The sequence below is a fragment of the Cupressus sempervirens genome, chromosome 8 (assembly GCF_028749045.1).
Source record: "Cupressus sempervirens isolate cs-2001-9-10 chromosome 8, ASM2874904v1, whole genome shotgun sequence".
In the NCBI taxonomy this organism is placed as follows: domain Eukaryota; kingdom Viridiplantae; phylum Streptophyta; class Pinopsida; order Cupressales; family Cupressaceae; genus Cupressus; species Cupressus sempervirens.
The window spans coordinates 173,791,761-173,811,061 of NC_143125.1; the positions used below are offsets into that span (position 1 = coordinate 173,791,761).

The 19,301-nt window shown below is 34.6% G+C and overlaps 2 protein-coding genes across 2 annotated transcripts in view; both read right to left on the reverse strand.

Moving 5' to 3' along the window:
* Window positions 1-528: 528 nt before the first annotated feature.
* LOC149542109 (protein DETOXIFICATION 27-like) overlaps window positions 529-19,301 on the reverse strand; it is a 34,432-nt gene continuing 15,659 nt past the window's right edge. Inside the window, exons 3-12 of the mRNA XM_089795690.1 lie at window positions 19,095-19,193; window positions 18,975-19,006; window positions 18,591-18,818; window positions 4,328-4,873; window positions 4,138-4,217; window positions 3,967-4,023; window positions 1,884-2,122; window positions 1,527-1,645; window positions 683-769; window positions 529-561 (exon numbers count right to left, since the gene is read on the reverse strand). Coding sequence (XP_089651816.1) covers window positions 529-561; window positions 683-769; window positions 1,527-1,645; window positions 1,884-2,122; window positions 3,967-4,023; window positions 4,138-4,217; window positions 4,328-4,873; window positions 18,591-18,818; window positions 18,975-19,006; window positions 19,095-19,193 — 1,520 coding nt within the window. The remainder of the gene's footprint in view (window positions 562-682; window positions 770-1,526; window positions 1,646-1,883; window positions 2,123-3,966; window positions 4,024-4,137; window positions 4,218-4,327; window positions 4,874-18,590; window positions 18,819-18,974; window positions 19,007-19,094; window positions 19,194-19,301) is intronic.
* On the reverse strand, window positions 4,965-18,438 carry LOC149542110 (uncharacterized). The gene is made up of 4 exons (XM_089796506.1): window positions 18,370-18,438; window positions 15,068-15,293; window positions 14,776-14,989; window positions 4,965-5,199 (listed from the first exon to the last, which is right to left on the reverse strand). Exons 1-4 carry the CDS (start codon window positions 18,436-18,438, stop codon window positions 4,965-4,967), a joined length of 744 nt encoding a protein of 247 aa, XP_089652632.1.

Here is a 19,301-nt window from a genome sequence, read left to right on the forward strand (position 1 = left end):
GTTCCCTTTGTTGTTTAATGCTAGTCATTCATTGATGATTATTTATCTCTACTTTTCCTTTTATAATGGGATGGAGGCCCTTCCAATATTAATCTAATAGAAAACATATACCCCTCCGAGGAGATGAGAAGAAACTTAGCTGACATATAGGGTTTTGATGGCTGCCATGATCCACATGCCTTAGCTGTCACTGCTCTTATAGCTTGAAGACTTTTTATTCTTTTTTTAAGATAAATAGCTAAGTAGCTTTTGACCTTAGTACCAAATAAACTTTTACATTTCTATTTATAAAAAAGAACTATTCATCAAAATAAAATAACATAAAAATAAAAATATATAATAAATTTTAAATAAATATTAAATAAGATACAAATTTGGAATATTAAATTACCAATTCAATCCATAATACTCGATTTCAACATTAAAATTTTAAGAAAAACATAAATTAGCACAAACTTCAAACACTCTACACTACTACATATTTTTTAAGACAAAATTTCCTCTTAATTGGACTACCAATATCCTCTATTATCCACCTGCTCGATTTTTGGCTTTGGCAACCTGCAATTAGTAACGAAGAACGATGAATTAAAAACATGATTTAATCCCAAAAACGATCGCTACAAAATTGACAATTACATGAAATGTGCAGAAATCAAATTTAATGAGCTCTTATATTTACCTCTCTGTCCCAGTCACATCGATACACAATAGAAGCCAAAACAATCGTCTGAACTGCTGTCCCACAAATCATTCCTATCCATATCCCCTGACATATAAAATTTGGGATTCCATGCGTTCAATTTGATAAAATAAGGTTGAAATACTCAAATAATTGAAACAATCTACCAAAATCTTAAGAGGAAAAGAAGTTTGATAAACTGTACAATAGAATGAGCGTATAATTAATCTGAAACAATGTGCAAAGGAAACCATCTAGATTTGTCTACCCTTCTTCATGTCTTATTATCTGGCGACCTTAAAACTTGTTCATAATGAAAACTAATAGAGCTTCAATATCGTTTTCCTTTGTTTCATTCCAAGAATCGTTGGTTGTTGGATAGTAGCTTTCATTCTATGGCAGTTGAGTATACTACAACGAACTAGTCATATTGTGGGTGCTACATTAGTAAAATATTATTGATTCAGTGGGTATTTCATTAAGTTGATTCCCGTTTGGAAGCAGAGGGAGAACAAAAAAATTCGGAGGAAGACTCAATGTAGACCTGAACTGGAAGGTATATAATAGCATTGCAACTGTTGAAAGAAGTGAAAAGATGTGAAGATATGAAGGCAGCCATTATGTAGCTAAGTTCAAGGCTCCTAGCCGTTGCACCCGAATTTTCTGTGACGTGTGAATATTACAACTATCTACATTCTATGATATAGTATCGTTTGATGAGTACTGTATGTATATATGTGATTTTCTGGTCCAAAGAAAACTTCATTTCATTTTTATTTTAGCCAAAAAAAACCCTGTTTAAAAATTTATTTGTGAGAATCTTCTTGAAAGAAGTGGTACTTACCAAAACTCCCTTTTTAAACACCCAACCAAGAATCACCCCAAAAGGGATACCGATCACATAGTAACACCCAATATTGATGTAAGCAACATAAGATTGCCACCCTGATCCCACTGCTACGCCTGAACCAGAATAAGACTGCAGAGTTAGTGTCATATAAAAGTATAAAGTAAATTTGATCTGTTCAGTGCTCATAAATCTTATGGTAATTGAAATACTTACCTTCCTCTTGAAGTACATAGTTTCTGCCATTATCAATTTCTCAAAGAGATGTTTAATTAAAATAAGTTGGAGGGAGAAAAGGTAGGGCTTTGAAATTCTGATCAATACTTATATAAAAAGGAAGTTTAATTGCTTTACCTGATAGGACTGGCTGAATACTGTTAAAGAGGACAGTAAAGCTCAACAAAATGGACAATTTGGAGACCGCTTTTATAATTGTGGAACTACTTGTGAAGGCGAAAGCAAATTCCCGGCGAAGCACAACAATGAGCAAACAAATGACAATGCCTATCATAGCCGAAGTAGTTGCAGAAATGATAACTGCAAATTTGGCATCTTTGCCATTTCCAGCACCCAGCTCATTGGCCACCCTCACACTGCATTTTTAGACCAAATAAATCCATACAAAAATCAATCCAAGCGACAGTAGAAGACATACAATTTTTTTTGACATTATGATATTAACTCACTTAAAGCAGAATTTGTAACCAATAACAGTTTGGATTTGTCATACATTACAGAGCTAATAGTTACATCCAATGGGGGGAATGGCTGTAGGTGGTGTATCCTAGAATGTCTGGCCAGCAGTCAATTGTAGTTATTCTAAATTGCAGGTTCAAGTTCTGAGTTCGGGTGCATTGATGTTAACTTTCTTAACTGGGTCTGATAATGACTGCACAAAACATATCTTATAAAATGAATTCGTTATTTGCACAAAATATACAAAACCAAACTTTATTGCGAATCAAAAGAAACTAGATTTTTTATGTTGCCAATGGTACCTATCTAGCTTTTAAATTAGGACAGTGATTTGGATGCAGGTCTATTTCTTGCTTTATTTTTATGATGCTTTCTCAGTTAATACTGGTGGATATTGATTGCTGTTATGAAAATTGGACCCAAATTACATAATTTAATTTATAACAACATTTCTCTTGATACTTTCTGTTCTGAAGGGCATTGCTGCCAAGAGTTACAAAATTCTGAAGACATTGAATTTGCACATTAAAATTCTCCTTAGTAAGCTGGAGGGTTCTACTGAAGATAGAGCCGTTATCCATGTCATGGATGTTAAGGAGTCGCTTGCTGATAGGCTGGCTCCAGCACTAGGAAGAAGCTGTCTCCTGCTACTGCGGAGGTTCAAGAGATCAAGAAAGCAGCTGAGGAGAAGGACAAGTTCCCTCCTTTTCTTTTTATTTCTGGAGTATGTTGTCTTTAGGGCTTAGCACATTTTTTTCTGTCCTCCTTCCTTGCTGGCTTTTGTCTGTTGCTGGCCTGTTTTGGTTGTGGTTCTGTTGTGTTTTGGGTACTGCATTGATATACATCTTGAGATATATTTTGTAATAGGGTTTCATGGCTCTTCTGAAACTTATTTTCACGTGATCAAAAACATTTCTCTTAATACAATGCCAAAAACGAAGAGTGTAGTAAAATTTTGATTAGATGGTGTGATTCCAAATGAACACAGGAAGCCCCGCAACATATGGTACTGAACTGCCTAAATAGCTGCGAAATGAGTCATTATGTTGTTTGATACTACTTTGCTATATTTCAAACTCCGTGATAATCTTAATATTATGTTGAAGTTGTCAAAAAGGTTACCCTATTTATACGATGCAAAGGATGGAACATTTGCGTAACGCTAGCTGAAATGAATATGTGAAGCTCCTTTACAAGGAGCAGCCCCATGCCTATTGCTCACATATCTCATGAAGACGAGACAGATGGGCACATGTAGATCAAAATAAACGTACAACGCTTACAAAAGAAACAGAGAATTGTAATGGCTGGTTTGTCCATTATGAATTTGAGAATTTGAATGAAAATCAAAGTGCTTGATATTTATGGATTTATTTCAAATGAGAAATGGGATCCTATCAACTAGAATTGCAAGGATGAAAGATAAATGATGTTCATGTCCCTGGTACACACATTCCATTCGATTGAGGTTAGTTGGAACTTGGGCATGCCTTCGAAACAGCTAGGAAGTTATTATAAAATATGTACTCAATCATTATCATAATAAATTAAATTCAAAGTTGAAAATAATAAATCTGCAAACATTAGGCCAACAAATTCTGTCATCCGAGGGCATTTATAATTCTTGCATTTCATTTCAACGCAGGAAATACCTTTTACAATTCTCAATACAACTATTTATAGTAATTTCATTTCAATGAAGGAAATACTTTTTACAATAGATCTGAATACAACTACATACCCAGTAGCAGCAAAAAAGCCAATTGGTATCATCATCTCCCACCCATTAATGCTCGTACTGCAAGAAATGTGTATCAAGGTTTTAAAAACATAGTTGCAGCATTACACACGCACTTCTGTCATTGCTTTGAAATGAATATTGAACCAGAAAAAAGGCTTTTTACAATGTTACCAGATAGAAAGAGAATCAACTGCAACTTGTGAATCTGGCAAATTTCCTGTCAAGAGAACCAATACTCTGTAATACCAATTCTCTAAACTGGTCACAAGCTAAAGCATGTCAGCACTGATTGAACAATGATTTTAAGTCAGAAGCAACCAAATACATTCATATTTTACAACTTCACAAGCAAATTGATCACTAACCAAAGCATGACACCGGATGCAGCAGATAGTTTGAGAAAAGACCACAAGTCAGTGAATGCATCTCTGGACAATCCTGTCCACGTCAGCGGACAACCCCCACATGTGGCATAAAGAATTTGGGCAATTGGGGGCAACCACCATGCCAAATTCAATGTCATTGCTGAACCAATTAGCCCCATGTCAAATTTAACAATAAACAGCCAGCTTAGAGAAACATGGAGCACCAATGTAGCTGCAGAGATACATGCAATAATCATGGTTTTCAACTGGGATTGCAAAAATCTCTGCACCGGAAAGAGGAATACAAATGCGAAATGTTGGGGAATGAACCAGATTGCAATTCTTCCTGTTAATTCAGCAATGTCATCTGGCTGTCCGAGGATCTTCAAGATGGGTGTTGCAAATATATACATTGGTAAGAGAAGAATTGCAACACCAAAGAGGACAATCCATGCTCGTTGCAGATATAATCCCAACAAACCATATTTCCGAGCCCCAAACGCTTGGCCGCACAGGGTCTCCAGGGCGCTTCCCATGCCTAACTGCCATGCCCAGTTCCAAGTTCAATGAGATAATTAATAAAAGAGACGAATCCCATCATTAAGCTTTCTCGTTCTTATGGTAGAGCCGAAATCAATATGAACTATTAAAAGTCAAAACAAGAACAGGAATGACACTAACAAACAAGGAATATGAAGTTATGAACACCTGCATATTACCATACCCAGCATTGTTTGCAATCCAGTAGACGAGTTGGCAGATGGCACAGAGAATGGATGAAATGATATTAATTCTGGGGAATGTGTGAGGTGGGTTTGCCTTCTCAACTGTTAGCTCTTCGGGATTTTGCATAGAAAAATGCGTGCTACTGAATTTAGGGAGGGAAAAACGAGATCAACCCAAAGTTCACTGGGACATCACATTTACCGACAAAGAATCTGACTTTTGCCGATTCATTATTTTTTTTTATGCTTTCTTTCTTCGTTCTGATGATTTCTTTCTAGATCACAGAATATTATAAAATATTGATAGAAAAATTACTTGTATAATCAAATTTAGAAACAACATTTCTGATTGTCTACTCACTGTAATAATATAATTTGTTAATTTATTACAAGCTATAATGAAGACGACCATTAAGAAAACCAAGATATCATTATTTGCAGAGGAATGCGTATTTAGTGACTGTTTTTAGTCTAAGTGGCAGATTTACTGTAAAAGCAGTTTGCATAATGGTGTATATCAAAGTATTCTTTAAGACCCATTTGATTTGAAAAATGGTTTAAACAAGTGGATAGTGTCCCACTGCATCATTATATTTTTATCTGAACTAGTTATATATTAACACGATTTCACTTTTAGAACTCCTTTTTGAATCTTTCTAAAGGGTTTGCGAATGATTTCACTTAGGCCCCGTTTGGTTGGGGAAGATGAATTTTCCTCATAACCAGGTTATCTGATAACCAGGTTTTCGAAAATCTGGTTATGTATTTTAGGAAGATAGTTGGACCGTTTGGTTGACACGGAAGATGAATTTTCAAATCCATATTCTGTGTTTGGTTGCCAATTTAGAAATTGGAATTGGAACAGAATATGACTAGGAATGTCTTTTTGTTGCGTTTGGTTGTTCATTTTCTAATTGGAATTGGAATTTGATGTAAATTTTTTTAATCTTATTTAATTAGTGAAACACAAGGATTAGAATGAGTAAAGTATTAATATTTATGATTTAATTTATTTATAATTAGACTACATTATTATTATTATTTATTCTTGAATATTCACAGTTTTATTTTGTTAGTCAATAATAAATAAAATGATTATTATTTTTTATTTTAATTCTATTTATTAGCAAAGAAAAGTAAAAAATAATCATACATGCAATCATTTGTACGAAGTTATTTTTTGTCCCATTGTTGGAAATTGTGATCATATATATTATATATTTTTGAAAAATTGTGTAAGACAAATTTATCGTTGAATTGAATTTATTGTCAAGTTCATCCGAACTTCATAATTGTCGAACTCGAATTGAAACTTGAACCTTGTGACTTAGCCGCTAAATATGTGTGTTTGTGTCCTCTCTCTATCCCTCCCTATGTTTGTGTTCATCCACGTGATTTGGCAAAAGGATTGGACACAATAAATGTTGTTTATGCAGATGAATTATTGCCTACACTATATGAGAATTCTCGCATCTCTTAAGACTAGTTGCCGACACAGAGAGGGATTGTGAGGCGTGTTGTGGCTCTTGGTCGGTATCTTCAGAATCCATTGGCCATGGTTGCAACATTATATAGTCTTGGCAAAGAAATATTATCATTGAAGCTTCATTCACTGGAACATTTCCTTACTCCAGATGAAAAGTATGAAGATGTTGAGCAGGTAATAGTTACAACAACCAACTGTAGAGGCTATGAAGCCACTTGTCTTTATAAATGCTATTGGTTTTTTTATGGGTTAGAGGGAATGGACAAGCAGCATCCGAAAACCATGTTATGGATCCATTGGATGATACTAGAATTCATCCAAAGTCATATGAATTTGCCAAGAAAATGGCTAAGGACATATATTGTGAAGAAGCTGGACATGATATAGATGATATGGATGAGGAAACACAAGAAATGGTTGTTGAGCATGTCAAAAATATCCTGATCTGTTAAATGCCCTTGATATTGATGAATATGCTAGAAGTGTGGAGCAATGGACATCCAATAAAAAGCAGGAAACCCTTGCTGACATAAAGAGTGAATTGTTACATGGATTTCAGGATTTGAGATCGCCATATAAAGAGCCATCCCAGGATGAGGAATTTTATCTGCTGACTGGAGAAAATGAAGAGACCTTGTTAATGGAAAAAATTGTCCCCGCAGAGTCCAAAATCATCGTATAATTTGTGATCTGGAATCAAGCTTGACATGAATAATATTGAAAGAGGAGCTTTCTGATGATCTAGATATAGATCCTTTAGAAAAAATTGCAGAAGGCAGCATCCTTACCTGTTGGGTGAAAACTATGACAAAAGTGAAGTACCTAGTTGAGTTAACTTGCAAAGAGAGTTCACTAAAGAATGATAACTATCAGGGTGCATAGGATAAGGATAAGGAGGTTAAGGATCCATATTTTGCGGAAGAGGATTCCATTTCACGAAGTGAACAAGAGAATGAAACCATTAAGTTCCTAACAGATAAAGAGCCAGGGGAGAGTATTATCCGTCCATGCTTGAAAGGGCCTACTCACTTGATTCTAACACTGAACATTTTCAATGGAGTTTATGCACACAAGGATATTGTGGAGGGAGGAAAAGACCAAAAGGATTTTGCTAGCTATCTTCGACTTGGAAAATACTTTCAATTGGGGAGGAGACATTTGAAGATCTTGATGAGGTCATAGACAGATATATATTCAAGAGAGGATAAGATATTTCAGTATTTTGTTCTACTGTTTGGTGAGTCATAAAACACACATCAACAGACACCTTTCTACAGATGCAGGAACACACAAGCTCCTCTCTCTCTCTCTCTCACTTTCTCCCTCTGTCCCTCCGTCCCCCCTTCTTATCCCGCACTCTCTGCCCCTCTATGTATCTCTCCCTTTTAATAAATTTATTAAGTTAGTTAATTATTCAACAAAATATGCAACTAAATTTTACGTGAAATATTATATAGGAAAAAATATACCATTTTACATTCACATACATTAAACATTTGATGAGAACTTTAACAAGAAAAATGATGCTTTGTTAATAATTGCTCTTAAAAAATGTGGAATTTTGGCAACATAGATTTTACATGCAATTTAAAAAGAAAGATCATGAAAATCATTAATCATATAAATCATATTTTAACATCATGAAATTCTAATAATGAATTTCACATAATTACTACAATATGAAAACTTGCTAACTTGATAGAACAATATCCATGATTTGATGGTGGTGTGAAAACACACCGTTAAACACGAAAACACTGAGAAATCCACGATGTATGCCTTTATGCCCCACATTCGACGACACACCATTACATACGAAAACACTGAGAAATTCACGATGTATGCCCTTATGCCCCACATTCGACGGCAACCCTCTCATGCTGCTCAATCTTTCCATTACTGTTTGTGTTGTTAGATGGTCGATCCTACATATATGAACTAAACATGCTTGAAAAATTAAAACCTGATTATTTTTTTAATGGAATACACCAAGGAGTGGCATCAGAAATATTGATCGTTTACAAACACAGTAAACAATCATCCGATAGCTCATTTTTTATCAGCATGTGTGGTCTTGCAATATTAGCAAATCAAGAGCAATAAAAAAATACAAGAGAAAGACACTTTATCAATACCGTTGACAATCTTGTCAAGAAGCACGTACATAGGAAACCAAACTGTGGAAAAAAAATAAGAAATTTAAAAAATATCCAAGCAAATTAGGAATATACATATAACATGGGACATAATCATGACTGTACAATCATCTACCAAAAATCCTCAATACTTTTGATAATCTTGTCAACGAAAACATACATAGGAAATCAAATAGGGACAAAAAGACAAAAAAATAAAAACATATGCAAGAAAATTAGGACTATAGATATAACATAGGACAGAATCATGAACTATACAATCATCTAGCAAATCACATTTCTATATGCTTTCAAGTTCTACAATTGAGCATTCATCATTTGCCACTCCTTGTGTATTCCACGTATGTATGGTTCAAATATAACTCTAATTAACAATGCAATGAACAACTATATCAAACGTTTATGATATCATAAACTACGTGTTGTGAGAGATCAATGCAATACCATTAAACAAAGCCAACTAACCCTCTGGAATTATTTCACATGCCAATCGTGTGAATGCCAATGAAATGAACAACTAAACTATGTACTGACCAATGCCAATCATGTCAATGAAATGAATGACTAAACTATGCATATATCAAGTATGTATACATACGTACATAAATGCGTGAACATACATATGCACAGACATACATATATACGCACATACATACATACATGTGTACATACATACGCACCTACATACATACATACGCACATCCATACACACATACATACATACATGCTTAGCAAAATAGAAAAAAAGTGCTCAGTAATGATTTCCAATATAGTGTTGTGACAGATCAATGCAATACCATTACACAAAGCCAATTAACCATCTGGAATGACTTCACATGCCAATCGTGCGAATGCCAATGAAATGAACAACTATCCTGCATATTGACCAATGCCAATCATGTCAATAAAATGGATGACTAAACTATGCATAGATCAAGTTTGTATACATACGTACATACATGTGTGTACATACATATGCACATACATACATGCATACGTACATACATGTGTGTACATACATACATACGCATATACATACATACATGCTTAGCAAAATAGTAAAAATGTGCTCAGTAATGAGTTCCAGTATAGTGTTGTGAGAGATCAATGCAATGCATAGATCAAGTATGTATACATGCGTACATACATGTGTGTACATACATATGCACATAATACATACATATGTACGTACATACATACATGTGTGTACATACATATTTTTTGTTTCAAATCTGTTTAGAAAAATAGTCAATATGTGCTCACTAATGAATTCCAATATAGTGCTGTGACAGATCAATACCACTGAAATGGACAACTAAACTTTGTAACAGTTTCTTGCCAGTAATGAGTTCTAGTATAGTGCTGTGAGAGATGAATGCAATACCATATAAATAGAGCCAATTCATAAGCTATGTATAGATCAATGGCAATCATGGCTTTTATCTAGACATAATCAATATGTGCTCAATATGTGCTCAATAATGAAATTTACAAGTATATCACTAGCTTTTATCTATACATAGCTGACCTATACATAGTTTATCATAGTTCTATTTCTATCTGCTATTTGCTTAGCATAGTCAATAGATGTGGTAACTATTTGTTTCAAATCTATTTAGCAAAATAGTCAATATGTGCTCACTAATAAATTCTAGTATGGTGCTATGAGAGATCAATACTAGTGAAATGAACAATTAAACTTTGTAACAGTGTCTGGCTGTTTGTGTCAAATCTGTTTAGCAAAATAGTCAATATGTACTCAATAATGAATTCCAGTATGTGTTCACGTGATTACTTGTATATATCATAATGCCAATCATAATAGCAAAACATGGCAATTATGCTTTTATCTATACATAGTTGACCTATACATAGTTTATCATGGTTCAAATCTGTTTAGCAAAACAGTCCAATAAATGCTATAACAGTTTGTTTAGAATATGTTTAACAAAATAGTAAATATATGCTCACTAATGACTTCCAGTATAGTGTTGTGAGAGATCAATGCAATACCATTAATCAAAGTGAATCATGTCAATGAAATGAACAACTAAACTATGGATATATCAAGTATGTATAGATCCATGTAAAATCATTCAACATACTTATGATGTCATAAACTATGTACAGATCAATGCAATACCATTAAACGCAGTCAACTCATAAACTATGTATGGATACATGGAAGATCAATGGCAATCATGGCTTTTATCTATACATAGTTGACATATACATAGTTTATCATGGTTCAAATCTGTTTAGCAAAACAATCCAATACATGTTGTAACAATTTGTTTAGAATCTATTTAACAAAATAGTAAATATATGCTCACTAATGACTCCCAGTATAGTATTGTGAGAGATCAATGCAATACCATTAATCAAAGTGAATCATGCCAATGAAATGAACAACTAAACTATGGATATATCAAGTATGTATAGATCCATGCAAAATCACTCAACATACTTATGACGTCATAAACTATGTACAAATCAATGCAATACCATTAAACGCAGCCAACTCATAAACTATGTATGGATACATGGAAGATCAATGACAATCATGGCTTTTATCTATACATAGTTGACATATACATAATTTATCATGGTTCAAATCTGTTTAGCAAAACAGTCCAATACATGCTGTAACAGTTTGTTTAGAATTTGTTTAACAAAATAGTAAATATATGCTCACTAATGACTTCCAGTATAGTGCTGTGAGAGATCAATGCAATACCATTAATCAAAGTGAATCATGCCAATGAAATGAACAACTAAACTATGGATATATCAAGTATGTATAGATCCATGCAAAATCACTCAACATACTTATGACGTCATAAACTATGTACAAATCAATGCAATACCATTAAACGCAGCCAACTCATAAACTATGTATGGATACATGGAAGATCAATGACAATCATGGCTTTTATCTATACATAGTTGACATTTACATAATTTATCATGGTTCAAATCTGTTTAGCAAAACAGTCCAATACATGCTGTAACAGTTTGTTTAGAATTTGTTTAACAAAATAGTAAATATATGCTCACTAATGACTTCCAGTATAGTGCTGTGAGAGATCAATGCAATACCATTAATCAAAGTGAATCATGCCAATGAAATGAACAACTAAACTATGGATATATCAAGTATGTATAGATCCATGCAAAATCACTCAACATACTTATGACGTCATAAACTATGTACAAATCAATGCAATACCATTAAACGCAACCAACTCATAAACTATGTATGGATACATGGAAGATCAATGAAAATCATGGCTTTTATCTATACATAGTTGACATTTACATAATTTATCATGGTTCAAATCTGTTTAGCAAAACAGTCCAATACATGCTGTAACAGTTTGTTTAGAATTTGTTTAACAAAATAGTAAATATATGCTCACTAATGACTTCCAGTATAGTGTTGTGAGAGATCAATGCAATACCATTAATCAAAGTGAATCATGCCAATGAAATGAACAACTAAACTATGGATATATCAAGTATGTATACATCCATGCAAAATCATTCAACATACTTATGACGTCATAAACTATGTACAAATCAATGCAATACCATTAAACACAGCCAACACATAAACTATGTATGGATACATGGAAGATCAATGAAAATCATGGGTTTTATCTATACATAATTTATCATGGTTCAAATCTGTATAGCAAAACAGTCCAATACATTCTGTAACAATTTGTTTAGAATCTGTTTAACAAAATAGTAAATATATGCTCACTAATGACTTCCAGTATAGTGCTGTGAGAGATCACTAATTAAATAGTCAAAATGTGCTCAATAATGAGTTCCAATATAGTGATGTGAGATTAATATAGTTTTAGTTTAGTGCTATTAGAGATTAATGCAAAACCATTGAATAGAGTAATCATGCAGCATAAGTCATTGCAATCCAGTCAGTAGCTGAAATAGCTAAATGGTACCAAATGTCATTGCAATCCACTCCACTCTCTCCACCTCATCCATCATCAAGAACCCTTTGGCTCTTTCACGTTGAAGCACAAAGGTATCATGTGCTTTCACGAAAATTGCTCGACTCAGTTCAGGGATAGCTTTGAGAGCAATATATGCAGCAGTCAAAATATTATCATCTTCAGATTTATCCACTTTTACAATCTGAGGCTTAATGAGGCCATCTTTCAGTTTCTTAATAGTTTCGCATATCACATCCAATGATGCAGCCAAAGATGTCTTCTTCCTCTTTCCCCTCCTTGATGATGATGGTGGAGGAGTCCCTCTAGCACTTGCACTCGACTGATTGGAATGATATAACTCTTCATCAATATTTGGTTGGCTGTCAAGAGGTGTACCACAATTGGTATCATCCTCATCAAGCACATTAAATGCATCGTTCATAGGGTGCCCTTCTTTAGCATCAAGGGGTGTTGTAGATGCGAACCCTTCAGCAATGTCATTACCAACAATTACAGCCAACTCATTGAAATATTGGAAAGGTGACCTCTTATACATTTTTACATTTTTACATTTTTGAATTCTCTCCTCTACATATAAGCATTAATAGATGGATTAGGTTGTAAGTTTTTCATTATTAAAATAAGAAGGAAAAATTTCTTCAATGAAAAGAGTACAAAGATGATCCTACCTTCAAAAGGTCATCCCACACTGAATCCTCAGCATCCACAGTTTGAGTTTCTTCATTCCAAGCTAACCCACTTGTATTTTTCAAGTCCTTCATTACTTTATATCCTACTTTTCATGTTTTTAGCTTATTCTTAAAATGATCTCGTGACAAATTCGAGTTCATCGCTGAATTGAATGTCCTCTCTATCGCAGTCCATGCCTCTTTTTTAAACCCACCTTCACCTTTCCGTCCGAGATGGACTTGTTCAAGGAGCAAGTCTAAAAACTTGCGTTCCATCGATTTTGTCCACATTTTCTTCTTTGAAGAAGAAGATTTGTTGCTCACAGCGAGGGATCCATCTATATCACTCAAAGTAATGGGAGAACACATTTGTTTCACATGATCGGATCCATCCATGCTCATCATGAGCTCGGTATATGCCATTGTGTACTCCTTCCTGTATTTCATTTAAATTTGAAATAGAAAATCTTTAACTATCAATTTGTAATACGTCATAATGGAACAAGGCTAACATATTGAATAGGTAAACGTATTACGATTTAAAGTAATCATACGACTGAAATTGAAAGTTATTGCTCTTTAAATTTAAATAGAATGCAGCAAGCAGTAACATCAGAAAAATAGGATTTTCAATGAATTCGTTGTTCTCTTCTTACTAGTGGGCTTATGATCTTCATCATTTGGTACTCCTTGCTGTATTTCATTTAAAATTGAAGATGATAAACTTTAAATATCATTTTTTAATACATCCTAATGCAATGAGGCTAACATTTAATAAACTTGAAAGAATTTAACTGAAGATGATACACATTTTAAGCAATAATTGATGATAACACATCAACATCAAAAAAACTACCAGTAAGACAAAATGGTGATATCAATGGCAAGAAAATAGTCATGAGCCCCATTATGAAGCATGTTATTGTACTTTCTCAATGCAAAGATGTATAATAATTGTGCTTTCTTGCATTTAAATCAATGTAATCTATATTTCAAGTTGAATTGTGTATTGCAGATATGATCAACAATTTTTGTACATAATGTAGGTGTGAAACTGAAAGTTAATGTTCTTTTTATTTAATTAGAATGTAGCAAAGATTGATATGAGAATAACGAAATCAAACACCATCATTGTATATGCATACATCAATTTAATCATATAAAGCACATTGCCTTCTAATAAATCATTTATTCTCGAGATCTATAATCTTCCCACATCCTATTTGCTATATCTTCTCGAAATTGGGCCCACTCATTTCTATCCTCCTGAGACAACCCATATGTCTCAAGTAGTGGCACCTCTATCCCATCACGATCATCTTCCTCTTCAATAGCTTCTTCCAATGGAAGGCCATCCTCTATCGTAATGAAATTGTGAAGTATGCAACATGCTAAAACAATATAGGATTGTGTCATGATATCATAAGACGTTGCATGTCTTAAGATTGGAAAATGCTGCTTCAGAATACCAAATGTACGTTCTACTGCATTTCTAAGAGAGGAGTGTCGATGGTTGAACAACTCATGTGCAGAGTTTATTGGGTTTTCTCTTGACCACTCTTTCAAGTGGTAGCGTGTACACCGATAAGGAGCGAGAAATCCAGGTGCATTTGGATATCCAGCATCCACGAGATAATATTTTCCTATATAAAGAAAGTATATTGTCAATACTTGAACCATTTAGCATAACCTTGAGTATATTAAAATGTGATTTGGCTTACCAGGGGGAACTACAAGTGGATCTGATCTGGATAGAGCTGAGGCTAGAACACGGCTATCTGCAGCAGAGCCTTCCCAACCAGTAAGGCAATACTGAAACTTACAATCAAAGGAGCAGACACCCATAACATTTTGCGATAGGTTCCCTTTTCTATCACGATATTTACCCTGTATGTCGACATCAACTCGCACTGGAATATGGGTACCGTCAATGGCTCCAATGCAATCCTGTGGGATATGATACACTGATCAAATGTATGCTCAAGTAATAATAAGATAAGGACAACATTCTAGACAATAAACTTGTAATAATGTGTGATTTACCTTGAAGAATGGTTCAAAACGATCCTTCCCACTAATTTCAGGAGGAGTGCCTGGACTAGGTGGTATGAAGTAATCTCTGTGAAGGGCTAAGATAGCCATCAAAACCTTGTGGAAGTACCGACTGACTGTCTCTCCTGAGTGCCCAAAGTTATGGGCAATCTTGCGGTTCCTTAGATGTGCCCAAGGGTGTGGAGGAACATCAGTAGTTGTTCCTCTAACTTCAAGTGGATCATATCTCTCAAGCTTCCTTTCAGCCTCAAAATACGAGCTAGAGAAAAGAAGGCTGCCCTACTCATCCGAATCTGATCATGACAATCCACCTCATTCGAATGAATAATGTCTCTACAAAAGAAATTTCCTTTTCTTATTCGTTTACCCATTTGACTACCTTCTCGGGCTACCAGTACTTTGGCTATGCCAACAAAAGCAAAAAGAATTGTAAGAATGTGGGTGTATGTGGTCTTCCTAACTATGCTTCCTTGGACCTCTATACTCTCCATAGGATCCATTAGTGATCTGAAATGTGGACAATTTAAACACTATCAGTTATGAAATATCAACTATCACCTATCGAGATACAACATGATTATTTGCTAGCCTCATTGCATTAAGAAGTCAATTATTTATTCAAATACAACAAGGAGTACCAACTACCGAGGATCATAAGCCCATAAAGAACAAATTACAATGTGTCATTATACTCCATGTAATCTATCTATACCAATGAAAGCATAATATTGATTCCATTTGTCTATATGTATACACACATGTATGTATATATGTATGTGCACACACATGTATGTACGTACACACACACACATGTATGTATGCATGTACGTACGTACACACACACACATGTATGTATGTGTGTATGTACACACACACACATGAATGTATGTATGTATGTATGCATGTATGTACGTACACACACACACACATGTATGCATGCATGTACGTAGACACACACATGTATGTATGCATGCATGTACGTACACACACAAGTATGTATGTGTGTACGTACATACACACACATGTATGTATGTACACATACACATGTACAAACTATAACTTGAATTTGGGCTTTTATGAATGTGTTTTAATAAATCGTCGGGTCCGCTGAAATTGAGGCTCGTCTTTTAGAAGATGAAAAGTAATATAGTTGGCAATAGGAATAGAGTTTCTTTCTGCATTGATCTATACATAGTTTTAAATCATGGCTTTTATCTATACATAGTTTATGACCTCATAAGTATGTTGAATGATTTTGCATGGATCAATACATACTTGATATATCCATAGTTTAGTTGTTCATTTCATTGGCATGATTCACTTTGATTAATGGTATTGCATTGATCTCTCACATCACTATACTGGAACTCATTGGACTATTTTGCTAAACAGATTTGAACCATGATAAACTATGTATAGGTCAACTATGTATAGATAAAAGCATGATTGCCATGTTTTGCTATTATGATTGACACTATAATATATACAGGTAATCACATGATCACATACTGGAATTCATTATTGAGCACATATTGAGCACATATTGATTATGTATAGATAAAAGCCATGATTGCCATTGATCTATACATAGTTTATGATTTGGCTCTATTTAATGGTATTGCATTCATCTCTCACAGCAGTACACTAGAACTCATAACTAGCAAGAAACTGTTACAAAGTTTAGTTGTTCATTTCACTGGTATTGATCTCTCACAACACTATACTGAAAGTCATTAGTGAGCATATATTGACTATTTTGTCAAATAGATTCTAAACAAACTGTTACAGCATATATTGGACTGTTTTGCTAAACAGATTTGAACCATGATAAACTACGTATAGGTCAACTATGTATAGATAAAAGCCATGATTGCCATGTTTTGCTTGATTGGCACTATGATATATACAGGTAATCACATGAGCACACACTAGAATTCATTATTAAGCACATATTGAGTACATATTGATTATGTATAGATAAAAGCCATGATTGACATTGATCTATACATAGTTGATTCATACATAGTTTATGACTTGACTCTATTTAATGGTATTGCATTCATCTCTCACAGCAGTATACTAGAACTCATTACTGGCAAGAAACAGTTAGAAAGTTTAGTTATTTATTTCACTGGTATTGATCTCTCATAGCACTATACTGGAATTTATTAGTGAGCACAAGTTTATGACTTGGCTCTATTTAATGGTATTTCATTCATCTCTCACAACAACATACTAGAACTCATTACTGGCAAGAAATTGTTACAAAGTTTGGTTGTTCATTTCACTGGTATTGATCTCTCACAGCACTATAGTGGAATTTATTAGTGAGCACATATTGACTATTTTGCTAAACAGATTTAAAACAAACACCCAGAAATTGTTACAAAGTTTAATTTTTCATTTCACTGGTATTGATCTCTCACAGCACTATACTCGAATTTATTAGTGAGCACATATTGACTATTTTAAAAACAGATTTGAAACAAACAGTTACCACATATATTGACTATTTTAAAAACAGATTTGAAACAAACAGTTACGTTTGAATGAACCAAAAAAACTTAAAAAAATCCAGTATGCAAAGGTGGGTGTGAGAAGAGAACCATTTACCGCCGCCGCTGTTCAAAGTGGAGAAGAGAAATCGCAGAAAATGCCACAGCCACACGCCACGGCCACAGGAAACCACGGCCACAGAAAACCCACAAACCAAAAACCCTCGCAAACCACGGCCACAGAAAACCCACAAGCCCAACAAACGCAGCAAACCAAAAACCCTCGCCTTCGCACAACAGAGCACGAAAACAATACAACCGTCGTCTTCCAAAAAACCCAATTTGTTCTTCCAAAAACCTAAGGCGGATTCGGCGGACCCGACGATTTATTCAAACGCATTCATAAAAACCCAAAACCTGGTTTTCATTTCAACTTCCACCTATTTCTTGGAAGAAATTTCTTCCAATTTTCGAACGAAATTGGCAGACGAAACCCGAAACCGGGTTATGCATTTGATGAACCAAACGCCACCATTTTCTTCCATAACCCGATTTTGGCGCTGAAAACCCTATTCCGCGCCCGGTATTCCCGTAACCAAACGGGGCCTTACGAATGTTATCCTATCCTCAACAACAGAAAGAAAATGGAAAATGAAAAATAGAAAGCAAAAAGGCGGGAACACATTTTGATACTTACAAAGAGTCCAAAGTTGAAACCCACAATGACGGTACTGGCGATGGAAATGGCAGCCAGTTCCAAATCGCCAATATGTCCTGCAAAAGCCTGAGTGACAACATTTGTTCCATACATAGCTATGCGGCTGAATATGGCAGGCCCTGCAATTGCCCATAATTTCTTGGATTCTTCTAAAATTCTTCTTCCAACATCTTTTGGGGATATCGCTAACCCACTTTGATCGCCTTCCTGCAAAATGACATGAAATTTCAACATCCCTATTATGCTCGTTGCGAATAAGTGGGTCTTTGAGAGAGTCTGCCATATCTTTTCAATACTAAACCCCTTAAATCTGAACAAAGAAATAACCTCAAAGTTCTATATCCCTACAACATAATCTCTTACCAATGGTGGTTCGATGCGAAAAAATGGCGGTCCTAACGAATTTTAAATCGCTCTCGAAGCTCAAGAAAAGGACATTTCATATCAGATAGAGAGACTGCGTATTGTAGGTCAAATTCTCACCTTTCGTTGTCAAAAACGAAAACGAAATTGAACTGATTTCCTTGAATGTCAGGAGAAGATGTTGAAAAATGTGGACTGTACTAAATCCCGATACGGAAACTGAAAATGGACAGAAGTGGTACGTTTCAGAAGCTGTTTCTTTATGGAAACTTAAACCTGACTAGTCAGTCACCTCAGCTCTTATTTATGATTTCTGCAGAACTTTAT